The 19,436-nt window shown below is 45.7% G+C and overlaps 1 protein-coding gene across 2 annotated transcripts in view; it reads left to right on the top strand.

The window, feature by feature from the left end:
• The window catches only part of FBXO8 (F-box protein 8), a 194,320-nt gene extending 175,616 nt beyond the window's left edge, over positions 1-18,704 (top strand). For both annotated transcript variants that reach the window (XM_085641852.1, XM_085641851.1), the window contains exon 7: positions 18,075-18,704. In XM_085641852.1, the coding sequence (XP_085497978.1) occupies positions 18,075-18,262 (188 nt within the window). In that variant the 3' untranslated portion in view covers positions 18,263-18,704. The remainder of the gene's footprint in view (positions 1-18,074) is intronic.
• Positions 18,705-19,436: the final 732 nt, after the last annotated feature.

The raw sequence follows: 19,436 nt of genomic DNA, 5'->3' as shown, positions 1-19,436 counted from the left end.
ATGCTGGGTCTTCTTTTCTTGCAGTTGCGACTCTTCATTGCCGTCTTCCAGGTCAGAAGGATCCGTTTCTCTGATGCCAGGAGCCCCCTAAATACTGAATTTCAGGTTGTTAGGGGAGTGTATGGTAGTAGCCAATGGGCAATTTAGAGTCACTACACCCCTATATGACCACTTCCTGTGGGTAGTGGGCATAATCCTGTCCCGGATTTCGTATGTTTGCCATCACAAAGATGGCCACATCTTAAAAGTTGTGTCCACCCCAGATTAGGCCACCTTGGGTGTTACTAGCCTGGGGATGGCACGCCTACCTGACTAGCTAATTTTCCCACCTGTCTAGATTCCAAAGGGCTCTGTATGAAGGGGGTCAGCTTCCTCTCCTGTGATGAAAGATGGGAGCCAGATTTGCATTTCAAAGGCGGTATCTTCTTTGAAGCTCTCATGCCTTGGACTTCTAATCAGCTGGTTATCCTGAGGAAGGGGGTGTGAACAACCTCTTCCTGTGCATGCTTGGTTTCTGAACTCCTGAGAGCAGAGGCCCTCACTCTGGGAGTTCAGATATGTGTCTTGGTGGCAGGCTGGCAGAGAAAAGTCAGCCAACACCCCAGATGGTGGTAGGTTCCCTCTGTGTGCATGTATTCTCAAATCCACCACTGGAATCTGGTTTGTGAAAACGAGATGTTTGATACCAAGCATCCCTATTTTAAGTGAATCAATCATGTAACTGGGGAACTCGTTTTCCCCAGTGTCCAGCACATGGTTTGAAATGGCTTCCCTGTTCACTTTCACTGGCAGTAATGGAACTGACCAGCACTAGGGCTCATCTCTATGCATTTGTGCCCTCACATGTAATGTAAGGCACCCTGCATTAGGGTTGTAAAGCCTGCTGTTGGGATGACTTAAAATATTACATGCAGTGGTAGAGGACGAAGACCCCCCATCCCCTAGCAGGTTCTCCACTTACCGGATTCTTCTCTGGACTTTTCTCCTTCTTCCCCACAGCCCACCACAGGAGGCAATGCGTCTTGGCGACCCACCACAGGAGATGATGATGAACCAGAGAAACCGGAAGTGCGAGTACGGACCAGCTCCGCTGCACAAGGGAAACCAGACAACTCCACCGTCATCGGCATAAACCCTCAGGTGACACAGGATCTGCCAATAGGCAAGAGAGGCGGGCGTTTTAAAGGGAATGAACAGGAAGAACAGCGGCTGACGAAATCCTCGGGAAAAGCTCTACAGCAACGGGAAGATACAGAACCAGGGGAACGTCCAGGAGAAGAGAGAACCTTGGCAGAACCCACACACTTCTTGAGTAGTGCCTGGACACTCAAGAACCCACACAGCTTCAGCCACGCTGCCCCACTAACCGCTGAGTGTGCAAGAGAAGGAATGCTGGAGTCTGTGAACTGTAGGTCCAGACTCACAAGCAGCCTGCAGAGAAGCCACAGAGAAGCCTCCGCCAAGGGGAGTCCCACGACTGGCCCAAAGTCCTGCCATGTTTCTGGAGAAACGTGGCTGACCCAGGTACGAGGTTGGATCTTTGGTCAAAGGGAGGGAGGTCGGAGGGATAGGGGAGGCGGTATTAGTCTCTCTAGTGGGCACTTATAGCAACGGTCTCTCCAGGGGCACTTCTAGCAGAGGGACTTGCTTATTCTGTTGGAGGAAAAGACACACAGTTGATGGACAGAACGCTGTACAAATCAAAGCATTCACCCCCCAGTCAAGAGATCTGGGTTAAGATCTGGGTTAAATCCATCATTCTTTTGCTCACCATGCCACCCCAGTTTAGACCTGACCATATGCAAATCAACCTTGACCCTGTGCCTCATGGGAACAGTCCAGCCCGAACTGCCAAGCCAGGTCCTCCGTGGACCGGTAACAAGCATCCTAGGACCGATTTCGGGCTTTCAGCCCTCATCGGCAAGGATAGCTTGATTCCAGTGGCACAGTGAGCACGGGACCCACGTCTGGGCATACCCGGCGCACTTAGGGTGATAAAGCAAAAGACTCACAGTTGATGGACGGAACGCTGAACAAATCAAAGCATTCACCCCCAGTCAAGAGATCTGGGTTGAATCCATCATTCTTTTGATCACCATGCCACCCCAGTTTAGACCTGACCATATGCAATTCAGCCTTGACCCTGTGCCTCATGAGAACAGTCCAGCCCGAACTGCCAAGCCAGGTCCTCCCTGGACTGGAAACAAGCATCCTAGGACCGGTTTCGACTAGAGGTGTCATTTTGGCTGGCTGGGTTACCCCGGTTCCTTTCCTTTCCTCACGGGACACGGTTGCTTCTCTACATCCCTTCTACAAACGTGGGTGATTACAACGTATCCCAACCCCCCCCCCCCCCCCCCACCTCGTTTCTAGAAGCTGAAGTATGTTCTAGAAGTACGGAACAAGATTTCTTACCTGGTACATTTATCTGTTTTCCGAGGGACATTCCCGGCGACATAGCGGGCTTGCTTGCGGAATCTGCAACAGAAAAGAAAGAAAGAGCTGTGTTTTCACTTCTCCTATTATTTATACGCATTTGTTTGAACCCGAGTTATCCTCATATATGCGAAAATAAAAACAAGCATTAATCACAGTCGCAGAGTTATTGCAGTAATTCCCATCCCGGTTCCGCAAACTTAACAGTGTCATGTCATGTTTTCACTTTTGTCAGCACCAAAACACGCATCCTGCAATGGCAACCTCATGTGTTTGGTGAGGGGTTCCTTAGGGTTGCACAATTCATGCTGCAGCCCTTAGAGCCCCTCTTTAGTACCTCAGGCCCTTGGTACCAGGGATACCATTTACTAGGGAATTGTAGAGAGTGCTAAAGGCATTGCCAATTGGAGGAAACCATTTTACAGTTTTTAGGAAAGAGATCTGGCACTGGGGACCTGGTTAGCAGGAACCCAGTGCACTTCCAGTCTAATTACATCAAATACCAAGCACAAAATGGGGATGACCATGCCAAAAAGGAGCACTTTCCTACAAAAGCTGTCACAAATACCTGTTACTAATTACAGCTGGTATGTAAGTTCCTCTCCTCTTGTTGATGACCACATTCATATTTATATGACAACATACAATAGAAGACTGCAAATGTAGGAATCTGTGGGGGCTAGTGTAGTGTGCACTCAGAAAACTGGGAAGACAAGTTGAAAGGAATGCCATTACAGAAACGTCTACCACCCCAGATTATTTTGGTGGGCCCTTTACTGCTGGCGAAGGGAGCTCACCTCTGACAACATTAGATTCCACATGAAACTCATATTGAAAAGCTGGTGCCAAGGGCAGTACAGCACTCTCTAAGAACTTTTCACTCTGTGTTGATGGAAAATTCAAACAGAAAACAGAAGTACTCTGTTTTATCTGAACAGGAGAGAGGAAAGTCCATGCCATATGGCACTGATTACTAGCCAGAATTATAAAATATCTTTATGGTTCACCTACTGTTGCTACCGAACAAAGGCATTAAATAATGTAATAGCAGTAAGCAAATAATGGTTTATTCATTAATCCGATCTTTATTGATGGGGAAAGATATAAATAATTCTCTATTATAATTTGTAGAGACGCACAGATGTCAAAAGGGAGGTAAGAAGTGTTCATTATTCAGTCATCCACTCTCCTCAGTTGCTCTTCACCAACTGACCTTTTCTTTCAACATTCTAACTCAGGCTTCACTTGGATTGTTCTATTTGACAACTGCAAAAAGGTGGGGGGGGGGGAGAACATTCCAGCAGGCAGAGGAAATATATACACTAAATGTCAGCTAATATACAAGAAAGCTTAACATCAGCAGTATGGGCTGCCCAGTGTCGCACTAGTGTTTCATTCCACTGTTATATAGTCTATAACGCTCAACTTTTAGTAGACCTACTGCTTAGGAGCCGTGATAAATCTGAACATTAGTACAACTGAAAAAGGAGCATACAGTGTAACATAAGTATCACTCAATTGAGCACTGGAAAAGTTCCATATATTACAATATCTATAAATATCCAAAAGAGCAAGTTCAATTGAGTTCTTCTGTAGTCTTGTATATGTGATCAATCCAAATGTATTGATTCTTTTTATTAAAAAATATCAATCAGCCCAGCCAGCGCATTTCGTCCCTTAGTACTTCAACAGGGTTAGATGATCCATGAATCATTTATCCCAATGTTGTGTTAGATGTTCTCCCATGTGACTTCATATGGCAAAGTCTTAACACAGGGTGGTATAGGACCCCCTATTCCATCTTCATCTCCCATGTTACAGCACCCAATACGAATTCCTGCATGAACCATTATCTTAGAAACATAAGGTATTGGCTACACCTCTTAAAATGTGATGCATACCTTTGTGGAAAACTGCAGCCGCAGATGCACATCAAAACTGCATTCATGAGAACATAAAAGCTCCAATTGGTCTAATGAATGCTGTGAAGGGTCTGAACTCGGGGTGGAGATCTACTTAGTGGTAAGCCATTGACAGATCGATGACACTGAAATATTTTGCTACCCCCATTGTACTTAGCATCTCATTTATGTGGGGAAGTTGGAGTCTCTCCACCCAGATATTCTCCTTCAAACTGCGCTAATCTACACATAAACAAATTCCTTACCCGTGGACTTTAGCTGCAATAACTACAGAAGCTAACCTCTCAGAGGATTGTATACATTGGATAAACCCCATCTCACACAGTTTATTTCTTTTTTTCTCTAGAGGCTCTAATCATTTTGTGTACAGGACGGAGTGATGGATGCAGCATCTGCCTGTGGGTTCCTCACCTTTTGCATTAACCCATGCACAGCATTCCACGGAAATGGAACGGCTCTGCACACGACTCCGCGTTACGTCATGGGAGCCATTAGAAGACCTCGTCGACGTGCTGATGTCCGTTCCGTTTTTTCTGTGGCCTTGACGTGTAGCGTTTGTTTCCAGGGCTCTCCATTTCGGGGAGTTTCTTTGTTGCAGGTTCTGCCTTTAATTGTAGCAGTGTCATGGCTACCCAGAAGAAGCCCGGTTTTAAGCCTTGCAGGGAATGTAGGGGTCATATGCCGATTACTGACCCCCATGAGGATTGTTTATGGTGCCTCTAGTTGGACCACGACGCTGAGGGGTGTTCGTCATGCAGGCGCATGAATCCAAACGCCTTAAAAGAGAGGGAGGCCCGGCTGTTTTTGGCCAAAGCAAAGAAGCAAAAAAGGGGCCGGAGGAGGTCAAATCCAAGTCTAAGTCGCTGACTCCGAATACCTCGAAGTCGTCGAGAAAGCATAAAAAGAAGCGGTGCCATGGATCCAGATGTCGGTCGTCGAAAGATGAAACACCGTAGTCAGGGTGTCCGGTACTCCGACGTCACCGCAAGGATGAGGTCTCTTCTTCCCCTTCACCTCAGGTGACTCCGGCATAGTCTCCGACTTCGAGAGTCTCACCGGTGCCCTGAGAGGAGACACCTTCACCTCTGGCTCCAGGGTCTCCAGCGCCGCAAATGGAGCCAGTTAGACTGCCTCATCGAGTGGTCTCTGAACCAGCGATACCAGATCCAGGATATCCTGCCTTTCCTGTGCCAGGTACGGATCCGTTGCATTTCCTAAATGCAATGTTTGGCATGTTGGCCAGAGCGGCTAACGCTGCTGGTGCGTCGGATGGCCCCATGGGACCGCTTTTCTTCATGCCTTTCATGCCAATGGCCCCAGGGAGTTGGCCTCTCCCGCTCCGGTGCGATCCCTGGAGGGAAGAGTGCCGTTGGATGGGTCTTCTCCGGTGCCATCTGGCCCCCGTCCAGCGCTGACTCGGCCTTGTCTTCGACTCTTCCTGTTGGACCTTCATCAACACCAGTCCCGAAGTCAGACGCGCCACTGATGCCGGCCCCAAGGATAAGATCTAGGAGGGAAGTACTGAGGCTACTGGAGGAGGAAGAATATCAGGAGCATCAGGAGGAGGCTGAAGAGGGTGAAATTGTTGACCTTGTGCAGGAGTTTGAGGGCCTACAGGAGGCTAGTGGACCCAATACATCACCTGAATGGGAGCTATCTTCACCAAAAGGCCTTCCAACGCAGGAGGTTTCCTATTATCACTCTGTAATGAGGAAGGCAGCGGATCTGCTACCTTTTAATGAGGCTTTGACTGAGCCTGTTTTAGAGGTGTGGCAGAAGCTAATGTCTGACCCTGGGGTGTCCAGATCAGTAGCAGTGAGTTATAAGGTGGGCCGGGGAGATCCTGCTTTCCTTTCCACACACCCGTCTCCTGAGAGGCATCATGCTCACTAAACAGTTTGCAGGCTCTTCCCAGTCCACGCCGGCAAATAGAGAATCAAAGTGGATGGAGCAATCGGCAAAGAAAATGTTTTCTACGGCCAGTATGGCTTTGAAATCTACAAATGCATTATGCCTGCTGGGTCGCTATATCCACGCTGATGTACTCGGCAAGAGAGGTACTCCCCGAGCTTCTGGAGGATATTCAAGGCCATTTCACAAAAGTATTATCTAATAACCAAGCCGCGGCCCGTCAGTTCATTCAGGTCATTCAATCAGGACTTGATACTTCAGACTCTTTCGCCAGAGTAATGAGTTCCTCAGATGCAGCCAGCAGGCACGCTTAGCTATGGGGGTCAGTGTTCTTACCTGATGCACAGGCAACCCTATTGGCCTTGCCTTTTGATGGCTCTTGTCTTTTTGGTGCCAAAGTGGACTCAGCGCTACAGCGCTTTAAAGATAGTAGAGCCACAACGAGGTCGTTGGGTCTTCAGTCCCAGCACAGACGTTTTGGGTAATGCAAATTTCATGGGTTTGGCAGGACTTCTTCCTTTCAAGCCAAACAACAGCAGCAGTCACAACAGGAGCAACAGGCGAACCCTCTGTATAGGTCATAAAGAGGAAAAGGAAGAGGTTGTCTGCAAGGCACAGATCGGTGTCAAGTCTCCTCCTCCTCCTCTCCTGCCCCTCCAACTGTTACCGCAGGGAAGCAGCTATAGATCCTCCATCCTAGAGCATGTCAGTCCTGTGGGAGGACGGGTGTCCCATTTTCTATGAAGTTAAAGGGCTGTTAATTCGTATCTTTGGGTGTTGGTTCTCATGGAAAATGGTTGTAGGGTTTGTGATCAGATGAGCACCTGTTGCTACTACAACAGGAGATTCTATCTTTACTGCAGAAAGGTGTGATAGAGGTTGTTCCGGAGCAGGAAAGTGGCCAGGGATGCTGCTCCTGGTACTTCCTGATTCCCAAAAAGGATGGTTGATTGAGGGCGATCCTAGACCTCAGGGTCTTGAATTTTTACTCCAAGTAGGAGAATGTAATGTAATGTAAAGGTGGACTTATAAAGTGCGGCTACCACTCCAAGGAGTATCTTGGCGCTAAGTTCAAGTTGGCGAAGTTCAAGATGCTAACCCTAGCTCAGGTTCTTCTGATGTTGCAGCTGTAAGACTTGATGTTGTCGATCGATATGCAGGATGCGTATTTTCACATTCCCATCGCATCAGAAGTATCTAGGTTTTACGGTGGGTTCCCAACACTACCACTTTGCAGTCCTTCCGTTTGGGCTTACTTCAGCACCTCGGATCTTCACAAAGGTAATGGCAGGGATAGCAGCACATCTCAGAAGGCCGGAGGTTCCTGTTTTCCCCTATCTAGAAGACTGGCTGCTCAAAGCAAAGTTGCCAGAGATGGTGCTGCATCCTTTGCAGGAGACAACACGTCTGTTGTTCAACTTGAGGTTTTTAATAAACATACCCAAATCTCACCTGGTGCCCTCTCAGCTCCTCTTGTTAATGAGGTCAGCACTGGACACTACTGTGGGTCAGGCCTTTCCGCCTCCGCAGAGGACTCAGGACATCTATGCTATGATTCCACTTTTTCACATTGGAGCAGCTGTTCTAGTCCTGAAGTTCTTATGCCTGCTCGGTCTGTTCGCTTCCTGCATACTGTTGGTCAATCATCTGCGCTGGCACATGAGGGCCCTCAAGTGGTGCCTCCACAGGCAGTGGTTTCAACACAACGGAGATCTCAAGGAGGTGGTCAGAATCTCCAGAGATACTGCAGCGTAGTTGTTATGATGGAGTGTTTCCGGCAACCGGTCTCAAGGGAAACCGTTTAAACCTCCTTCTCCGGTGGCCACCGTGATAACGGACGCCCCAACACTTGGTAGCTCATCTGGGGCATCTGGGGTCAAAGGCCTTTTGTCTCCAGAGGAAAGATTGTTTCACATCATTCTTCTGGAACTGCAGGCGATACGTTTAGCTCTCAAGGCCTTTCTTCCCTCCTTTCTCAGTCAATCGATTCAGGTCCTGATGGACAACACTACCGTGAGGTGGTACATCAACAGACAGGGTGGACTAGGGTCATGTCGTTCCTGCAGAGAGGGTCTGCAACTTTGGTCCTGGTCTCAGGACCATCAGCTTTCACACTGGAGCTGACAGAGCTCTCTGATGCAGCTCAACCTTTCCCTAAAGAAATGCTTCCACTCGCAGAACGTTGTAGCAATGAAGTATCTTCCCTACATAGAAGAGGTATGATGATGACTCCTTTTACTGCAGCCAATACTAGCTATGTTGTTCCACGCCTCATGCAAAATTAGCATGGAAGTTAAAAGACCGCTCCTCCTTTATGTATCTAATTCCTGCTACGGTGTTACAGAAACACACACTCCTGCAGAAGCAATTATCAAGGAAGTAACATCTCCAAAGGAGTGTATGAAATATACTTCGAGCTAAGGTAGTTGATTCAATCTCCTTCTCAGAAGGCTGCTGATCAACAGTACAGACAAAGCGAATCTCAAATGAGAGAGTACAAAAAGGGGAGATGACTGAACTGCCCCCTGCACAGCTTCAATCATTACCAGTATTATAATTTGTAGAAATATTCAGAAAACAAGGGAGGTAAGAAGTCTTCTTTATTCATCCACTCTCCTCATCTGCGCTTCACCAACTGGCATTATACCTCAACATTCTAACTCGGGCTTCACTTGAATTGTTCTATTTGACAACAGCAAAAGGGAAGGATGAACATTCCAACAGGCAGAGGAAATATATACATTGTATACCAGCCAATATATCACTTTTATACACATTATAACAATCTGTTAACATAAAATACAAAGCTATATTTCATATTTCTCGCATCATATCCAGATACTAATTGTGATCCATGCGGAATGCATATTTGATCAACTGGTCAAAGGCATTTCAAAGTGCTTTTTCCTCTACTTCCCTTACTCTCAGATGTAGTCATCAAAGTGAAGCAAGCTTGGACAAATTCCAAACTGCTTGCTTAGTAGTAACCTTGACAGTGGTAACTGAAAAATATGTGTTCGAGGCATATGAGCTGCAGATCACACACTATGCATAGATCGCCATCTGGTGTTGGGCCCGGATGTTTGCACTTGTTTTTGTCTTGGAAAAGTCTTTGGAAGTCACAAGATAGGTGACTGCTTCTTTGGATGATAGTGCGCATGGGCAATGGCTCCATCTTCAGATTGTTTTTTCCACCATCTGGCTTGTATGTGTTTATCGTGCTCCCATCCGGTGCCGTTATCGATCCAACTTTCGACGCGCAATCCTCACCCTTTCTCCGGTATTGATTCGATCGCGATCCGTAGTCATCACGCATCTCTTCAATTTCGAAGTCGTCGACGAAGGCCTTCGGGCCTACTTAGGCCATTCGATCTGGCTCATGGAAAGGACTACTTTTAAAAAGTGTCCTCAATGTGGGTCGAAGTTCCCACACACAGATCTTCATGAGGTGTGTAACCTCTGCCTCTCACCGGAGACCGAGGCCAAAGACTGTCCAGCTTGTGCCTCCTTCCACTCCAAGAAAACCATTCGGAACAGTCAAGCTCGATGAGCAATGGCTCGCTCGTCGGCATCCATTCCCGATGACATCTTCCAGGAGGGCGTTAATGTGCCAGAACAGGAGCGGGTTGAAGAAGGCCCCGTCAGCGCCTCCAGAGCCGATGACACCGACCTCGAAGACATCACTCCTGGGCAGCGGGTCGTAAGTAGTGACGTCGACCCCGACCCCCCCAGCCTCCCCACCAAAAAGGGCTTCGGTAACACCTTCACCTTCGGGCCCAGGTGCACACCGAGACAATACTTCTCACGCCCCGCCTTTGGGCCCGGCAAAAAAGTCCACAGCTAAGCCTTCAGGCCACTCGGGATCGAGTCAGCCTGCCGTCGGCACCGAAACTCACACCCCGGCACCGAAAAAGAAACCTTCCTTCACCTCCGTGCTGACCACTGCCTCCACATCCACGCTCTCGGCACCCAAACCTACTGGCACCGACCTCTCGACTCCGAAAAAGCCGCCCGAACCGAGCAAAAAGACACAACCAAAGAGTTGACATTCTCAACCTTCGGAACCAAAAAAATCAGAACCGCTTCCGCAGGCTCCTACAGAGACTAAAAAATCTCCCGCTTCAAAGCCTAAGGAGCACAAGTCCACTCCAGAGTCGGTGCCACGCAAGCCTTCGGGACCGGAAAAATCAGCGCCGAAAGACCAACCTCCAACAAAAGAGCTTTTTAAACCGGATCCCACCCAAAAAACTCTTCTAAAAGACCCAAAGACTGGTCAACTGACTGTCAGCTCTAAAAAGAGACCAATGGACACGCCTCCATCGGCCCCACCACCTAAGAAGAGAGACATTGCAACATAGTCTTTCAGAATCCCTTCTTCACCTCCCCCACCACACCACTCTTCTACGCCATCTCCTCCACCAGTGGACGATGATGACACTTCTGATGACACATGGGAGGGTGCAGACAATGAACCACTAGGGGATCCTAGTCCACCTTATACCCCAGACCCCTGGGACGATTACAACACACCAGATGTCCCTAACATACCACAAGATGACATCTACCCCTCTAGACCCTCCCCTCCAGAGGATACCATGGGTTTCACCCAGCTCGTTCATAGAGCTGCATAATACCACGGGGTTGCCTTACAGACCCTGTGGAAGAGGATTTCTTAATGGACACTTTTGATACTTCACAAAAGTCCACCTCCGGCCTTCCTATGTTAAAAGGGGTCATCAAACATGCACCTGAGGTGTTCAAAGATCCTGTTAGGGCTAGGGTTATAAACCCCAGGATAGAAAAAAAATACAAAGCGGTCCCAGCAGACCCCATAATCATCCAGGGCCAAATATCCAAGCATTCTTTGGTGGTATCCAATGCCAGAAAAAGGGCTAACTTGCAAACTTCAGGAGACGCTCCACCTCCAGACAAGGAGTCAAAACTCTTGGACGCCTCTGGTAAACGCACGGCGTCACAGGCAGCTAATATATGGCGCATTGCCAACACTCAAGCTTTGTTAGCCAGATATGATAGGCAACACTACGACGAGCTATAGTCCGTATTGCAACACCTCCCTTACAAATACAAAACTAAGGCCAACGACCTCATACATGAGGGTAAGCTCATCACAAACACCTCCGATCGTTGCGCTCGAGATGTGGCAGACACCACCTCCCGGGCCATCAACACAAGTGTCCTTCTGCGTAGGCATGCATGGCTACGCATTTCAGGTTTTAAACCTGAAGTACAGACTTCCATTCTTAAGCAGCCATTTGATCAGGAGCATCTATTTGGGCCTGCCGTGGATTAATCTCTCAAAGATTAAAAAAGACACCGACATTGCTAAATCAATGGGAGCCTTGCAATCGCAAGATCCCAGACGTTCCTTTTGTCGCTCCTCTTATAAGGGCACCTCCAGAGGTTACTCCTCTGACAATCCCTCCACGTCCTATAAAACTCCCACCCAGACCACATTCACCAGAGGTTATCAAAGAGGAGGCTACAGAGGCAAAAATAACATGGGTATAGGCAAGACCAACAATACCCGCTCTGCCTCCACCCCTACCCAATGACTTCCCTCCACTCCCCCCGGACCATTCCACTCCGGTCGGGGGAAGATTGCTACATTTCCTACCTGTTTGGAACATCATCACCACAGACAGGTGGGTGAGACAAATTGTTTAATCAGATTACTATCTAGAACTCACTTCTACCCCCCCAAACATACCACCCAGACAGCGCCCAATGTCACCAGAGCATTTATCGCTGCTAAAGCAGGAGGTAATCTCCCTCCTACAAAAACAAGCAATAGAACCAGTCCCCCTGCATCAGCAAAACACAGGAGTTTACTCCCTGTACTTCCTCATCCTAAAGAAGGACGGCTCTCTGAGACCAATCCAGGACCTCAGACCCTTAAACCTGTACATACACTCAGACCATTTTCACATGGTCACGCTTCAATAGGTCCTTTCTCTTCTCTCACAAGGCGATTTCCATGCCGCTCTAGATCTCAAGGACGCCTACTTTCATATTCCCATTCACACCTCTCACAGGAAATATCTCAGGTTTGTAGTGGACGGTCAGAACTACCAATTCAAGGTCCTCCCATTAGGAGTCACCACAGCACCCAGAGTGTTCACCAAGTGTCTGGCGGTAGTTGAAGCTCACCTAAGAAGACAGCAGACTTAGACGACTGGTCCATAAAAGCCAAGTCGTACCATCAGTGTGTACATCACACTCACGCCACAATCCAACTACTCCACGACTTAGGGTTTACAATAAACCACGCAAAGTCTCACCTACAACCGTCTCACATATAACAGTACCTTGGTGCCACAATAAACACCTCAAAAGCACTTGCATATCCCAGCCCAGCCAGGATAGCAAGCATGCAAAGCCTCATATTAAAATGTCAGCCACAACACTCTCTTCTAGCTCGAGTGTTCATGCAGTTGATAGGGATGATGGCCTCTTGCATTTTCATAGTACCTCACGCAAGACTCCAGATGTGTCCCCTGCAGGAATGTCTAGCACATCAGTGGAACCAGGCTCAAGGTCAGCTGACAGATCTGGTGTTGGTGGACGGCCGCACGCATCGCTCTCTGCAGTGGTGGAACACCAAAACCCTTTCCAAAGGGCGCCCGTTCATCGAGCCGGTTCCACAGATTGTGTTGACAGCAGACGCATCGCTCTCCGGCTGGGGAGCTCATCTATTACATCACATCATGCAGGGGAAGTGGACGCCTCAACAGAAGTTACTCCACATCAATCACCTGTAGTTACTAGCCATCTTCCTAGCCCTGAAGGCATTCCAGAAACAAATATCAGGCAAAGCTGTCCTAGTCCGCACCGAGAACATGACAGCCATGTACTACATACAGAAACAAGGCGGGACACACTCCCTACAGCTCTCTCAACTAGCGCAAAGCATATGGAGATGGGCTATTCCTCAGAATATTTTTCTCCTAGCAAAACATGTCCCGGGAGTCCAGAATAACATAGCCAATCTGTTAAGTCGTCAGACGCAACCGATTCACAAGTGGGAACTTCATCCGCAAGTTCTTCAACCATTTTTCCACATGTGGGGGCAACCAGAGATAGATCTCTTAGCCACACACGAAAACGCCAAATGCCCAAGCTTCGCCGCCAGATATCCACACCCATTGTCCAAAGGAAATATGATATGGATGAATTGGTCAGGCAGATTTGCGTACGCTTTTCCGCCTCTCCCACTCATTCCACTGGTGGTGCGCAAACTACAGCAACACTCACTGACTCTCATCCTAGTTGCTCCAACATGGGCCACACAACCGTGGTACACCACGTTACTGGAACTATCCGTAGTCCCGCACCAAAAACTACACCTCTCCCCACGCCTCTTAACCCAGAACCGTGGAGAGATCAGACACCCAGACCCAGCACAGCTCATCCTAGCGATCTGGCTCCTGAGGTCTTAGAGTTCGATTACCTTAACCTTCCCCCTGACTGTATGAACATTATCAAGGAAGCTGGATGCCCCACCACTAGAGCCTGCTATGCAGCCAAGTGGAAACGATTCGTGATATAGTGTCACAACAGGGTAACTGCCATCAAAGCATTTATGGAAGGCCTCAAAAGAATAATTCCTCCCAGGGTACCACCCTCACCTGTGTGGAATTTAAACATAGTTCTCACAAGACTAATGGGCCCTCCATTTGAACCTCTGTGCTACAATTTCTAACCTGGAAAGTCGCTTTCAAAGTGGCTATTACTTCCCTTAAAAGAGTCAGTGAGCTACAGGCACTGACTATTCAAGAACCTTTTTGACAACTCCATCATAACAAAGTGGTTCTCAAAACCAATCCAAAATTCCTCCCTAAGGTTATTTCTCCCTTCCACCTCAACCAGCCTGTGGAGTTGCCAGTATTCTTCTCGCAACCACAAACAGTCACGGAAAGAGCTTGTCACATTCTAGATGTTAAAAGAGCACTGCTTTATTACATTGACAGAACAAAACCTTTTCGCTAAACAAAACAACTTTTCGTGTCCTTTTCACCCACAACTTCAAATGAAACCCATTATCAAAATCTGGGATAGCAAGGTGGATTGTCAAATGCATACAGATTTGCTATCACAAAGCAAAACCTACATTATCAGTTCCCCCTAAAGCCCACTCTACCCAAAAGATAGGGGCTTCAATGGCATTTTTAGGGAACATTCCCTTAGATAACATATGAAAAGCAGCTACATGGTCTACACCGCACACATTCACAAAGCACTATTGTGTGGATGTGCAAACAAAACAGCAAGCTAATGTGGGCCAGGCTGTACTCAAAACATTATTTCAAACTACTGCAACAGATACTGGTGGTCGCCGCTAAGGAGGGGTACTGCTATACAATATATGCATAGTGTGTAATCTGCAGCTCATATGCCTAGAACGGAAAATGCTACTTACCAGTATGCATCTGTTCTTGGCATGTAGAGCTGCAGATCCACACACGCCCACCCACCTCCCCTGCTACCTTTATCTATTCCAGTATTATCTTATTTAGATACAGCATACATGGGCATCTTATCTGTTTCTCACAAAACTCCATCATTTCCCTGCTGGCGAAAAACAATCTGAAGATGGAGCCGATGCCCATGCGCACGATTATCCAAAGGAAGAGTCACCTATCTCATGACTTCCAAAACCTTTTCCAAGACAAAAACAAGTGCAAACATCCGGGCCCAACACCAGATGGCGATCTATGCATAGTGTGTGGATCTGCAGCTCTTCATGACAAGAACAGATGCATACTGGTAAGTAGCTTTTTCCTTTCCCTAGCAGAACCATAACAGATGTGATTTCCTATCTATAGCATCAGGTAAAATCTTACACCTCGGTTTGTTAATGCTGTACCTGCTGGTCGGGCACTTAAATTCCTACAAATGGCCAATTGATCTTAAAAACCGATTGTATTAACTTGTTGATATCATGAAGGTAGTCTACAGGACCTTCCTAAAGTGAAAGGGATTCTACATCTGTTTAGAGACGTTGATCAATCTAATGGTGTGTAAGAAATGGAACTGTAATGACCTTTACATCTGCAAAGATACAAATTGCAGTTTCCTTTCATGAAGATTAATCTCATAACAATCGCAGCCTACACTAGGGGTTTTCAACATTTTCTGTAGTGTGAGCTACTTCTAGTCACTGAAAAACATCCTGAGCTACCTTCTAATATATGGGTAGTATGTAAGGGTACATAAAGGCCATGTAAATTAAACATTGCTCCTCTAAACCATAAAACTTTCTCAGGTCCCACCTTTTCACCATTCTAGTGTTTTAAAGCTTTTGGAAGGTCTTAAAAAGAATTAACCTGCAATAAAAAGGTCTGCTTTGTTTTGGGTTTCAAATATTGTACCCCTAAAACTTAAGTGATCTCAGTATCTTACTTTCACAATGCTACTCTGAAGCATATATCGTCTAAAGTGTCTTTCTTGATACCTGTTGTTCATAGTGTTAGTGCGATTCAACTTGTTTGCTCAAACAAGACTTACACTGTTTTCAGTAAGAATAGAGTAGTTTCAAATTACATCATTCCTTTCTCTCGGGCGTTATTTAAGATTCCCATATCAATCAGGCTATCTCTCTATGCGCATGTTTCTCTAATCGTCACTCTCCAGAAGAAAGGGCTCTTCACAGCAGTCTTGCAAAAAGGGCTTGGATTGACTACTTAAACAGGGCTCTACAAATGCTGGGCAATTATTTATCAGCCAAGGAGGGTCCGTTTGCACCACAATGGCCACTTCTAATCTGTCTGTTGCTAGGTGGATAGGACCCTGTATCACAATGTGTTATCACTGTCAGAAAAGCCGGAGACCTATTCACCAAGTTGCAAAGTTGACACTGTGGCTCCTCTCAAAAACATTCCAGTAGCAGGACTATGAAAATCGGTTTGGTATCTGAACAGATGCCCAAGTGGGCCAAGCTTCTTTGTGAAGCATCTTTGAGAAAAGGTATGTGTTGCAAATATAATTTTTTCTCTACATCCTTTGTGACCCCCTGAAGTTATGGAGTAGTTATCCTAGCCTTTTTTTTTTTGTTTGCGTTTTTATAGAGTCCTGCTTAGCCAAAAACATCTCTGTTCTGTACAGAAACAAAGTGAAATGTAAAACCAGTAAGTGAATTCTCATTGTGGAGGTTCCGCCCGAGTGTGGAGACTCCCCCACAGTTGCAGGGACTCCACCACAAGTCCGGAGGCCTTTTGTGAATCAGCTCCATATAGTAGATTTAACAATTTGTTACAGAAGAAAAATATGCAAATTAGAGAAGAGGAAGAGCTCGGTACATGTTGAAGAAGAGATAGTATTAGAGAAAGAGAGAGTAATAGTAGAAGATAAATAATTATAGGTCAACTAGGAAGAAGCTCCTAGGGTCAGCTGTTCAATCAATGTACTATATGAACTGAAGGGCTTTCAGCTTTTTCTCAGGCCAGCATTAGGGTCTCTGACTGTCTTGAGTAGATTGGGAGGGAGTTTAAGAGGCAAGGGTCAGCACAAGGTAAGGCGTAAATATCTACTGATATATATATTTTTTACATTTATTTTAGGTTCTAGACTTGGGTTATGAAGACTTGTTACGTTAAAGTTAGAATCAAGTTAACATGAGGGATGAGGAGTTTGAACCTTTTTCTGGATACTTTAGAATCCAGGAAATATAGTCATAATTTCTTCTGACAGATATTGACCTTTTTGCCGAGTGAAGAACAACTTTGTTTGGCGTTAAAGAGGCCATCAGAGCATCTGCTAAGATAATATTTCATAGTCAATTTGGCTAATACCAAGGCTTGTGCTACATGATGAAAGTCAGTTGAATAGAGAAATTGTTTCAGTTCCTAGTGGTGTGAAGCATAGCTCTCTCTTGTTTTTGCTGTCCCCTGTTCTTTCTGTCCTGACATGGTCAAATGTGAGTAAAGCCACATGCTCAATGATTTGACTTTTAGTGGCCCGAGGGTGTGAAGCCACCTTTTTGCAGCTCCATGAGACAGTTTGTGTTGGATTTTGAGTCTTGAGGTTGTTGCATATTAATGCATTCCAGATTAAGCATGGGCATCCAGTTTTGTAGCTTTGAGTGGCATTTTCTCAGTGTCAAAATGTCCTGGATTTAAGAGATCTTAAGGTAAGTATGTGTTCAGTCTGCATATTGCTGGATCGTAATGTGTGTTTCTTGCATCAAGAAGCAGAGTGACTCTGAAAACGGATTGAACAACACATTTGCTTGTGTTGACCCATGCAGAACACCACATGCTACGGGGAGTGGATTCTAAGACAAACTCTCTACACTGAGCAAATGCTTACAGTTTGTCTGAAGAATGACAAACCAGTCCAGACCCCTCCCACTATGCATGTGCCAGTCTCCAGATCCCCATAAATCCTCAAAGAAACACAAAAATTGGTACATTTGGGAAGCCAGGAGTAAAACTCAATATTCCTTGTTCCTCGTCAATTTACTTTTCCTGTTGATCACATATCTTCTAGGCAGCATTCACACTTCAAGTCAACTGTTTCCTGGCAATAAAAGCAAACATTTACCTTAGTGTGGTGTATTATATATGCATCTTACGTGGTTCCTTTGGTTCATTGCAGATGTGTGTATTTGACTTTATTTTCAAAGTTTATGTCAGAATGTTGTGTGCCTACATGTTTGCAGTCTGCTTATGTCCGCATTTACTGTAGCCCTGCTTTTATTTTTCTTACTCATGTTGTGGAGTTTAACTCCAATGTGCATTGTTTCTTGAGATTTGTCATTAATTTCAGGATTTCTGTGTTTTTGTTTAGATGCAGTGTATGTACTGTGCTATTCTTTGATTCTTCTTTCCATCGATCTCGCCAGCCCTCATGTGAAGAACAAAATGTCAAAGAGAGAGTTTATCAGAAATACACGGCGTGCAGCTCAGAACATTAGTGAAGATTTTGTAGGGCACCTTTATGACAACATCTACCTTATTGGTCATGTTGCTCTCTAGAAGCATAGTTGCTAGATCATAGCATTTATAGAATAGAACAACTAAAACCACTCAAGGAGGTATTTGTGTGGTAGATATTGGGGTTATGTTAGTGCTGGTCATTCTAACCTCTAATTGTTTATGTATGCTCTGCATTTTCTTACTAATTTTATCACAAAAACTGAAATATTTGACAGAATTTATTTGTTTAATTTTGATAATCATGGTTTGCACTTAGTGCCATTACACTGACACAACCGTTTAAGACTGTTAAACTGACATTGTAAAAATCTAGGGCTGACGAACGGTGGCGGCTTTAAGCATTAGATGTGCTTAAAAACCAATTCTGTTCTTTTTTTTAAATGCAATGTAATTTGTAAATATTTAACTAAAGAGATTTATAATCATAATATAAAGTTATTAAAAATGTAAAATATTTTAACTAAAGTTTTTTTTTTCTCTATATTGCAGTGTGCTGTTTTCATTTTAGACTTTTATAGTCTAGTAGTACGTACTGGGGTACGAGCAATTTTCAATTCCATGGTATTTGTCTTGTGCTGTTGCCTTCTTCGTTTGCCAATATTTAGATTTTTCTTGCATAACAGATGATATTGCATCTGTATGTAACATCTCAATCTAGCATCTTCTGGAACTATCTCAGTAGAAACCTTTGTCACCGTTAGGCCAACTAACTAATGAAACATGAAGCATATTGAAAAATTATTATATACCCACATTGGCTGCTAAGTACTTGGAGAATTGAACATCTAAACAGAAGTCCTCCCTTAAGGCCTGAATAATAGATTACATGTGTTGCTCTTTTTTTCCATTGGGGGGGATTGGATGCACCTCACCAACTCTCCCTGCAGAAAGCAACATGTGTACTGTTGTTTAGCTTCTCTGTACATGACTAGTTACGTTGCATCAGCCCCTGGATCACCACTTTCTACTTGGCCTTCTATTTTTCTTTGGATCAGTGTGACGAGGCTTAGTTCATCTGGCAGTGCTCTGGACCTAATCAATTAAGTTTCATAAGACCGTCTAAATTAAAATAGAATGAGTGACCTATGTTCGCTCTTACCTCTATTCTCCCCTTCCATCTTACCATTTTCTCATTGGTGTCACAGCTCATGAGCAAAGCCTGAGCAGGAAGGACTCACATTTTTGGGCTGTAGGCAGCTGTCGTGATAAATGG

The sequence above is a fragment of the Triturus cristatus genome, chromosome 2_2, assembly GCF_964204655.1.
Source record: "Triturus cristatus chromosome 2_2, aTriCri1.1, whole genome shotgun sequence".
NCBI lineage: Eukaryota > Metazoa > Chordata > Amphibia > Caudata > Salamandridae > Triturus > Triturus cristatus.
This window is presented reverse-complemented; position numbering and strand designations above follow the sequence as displayed.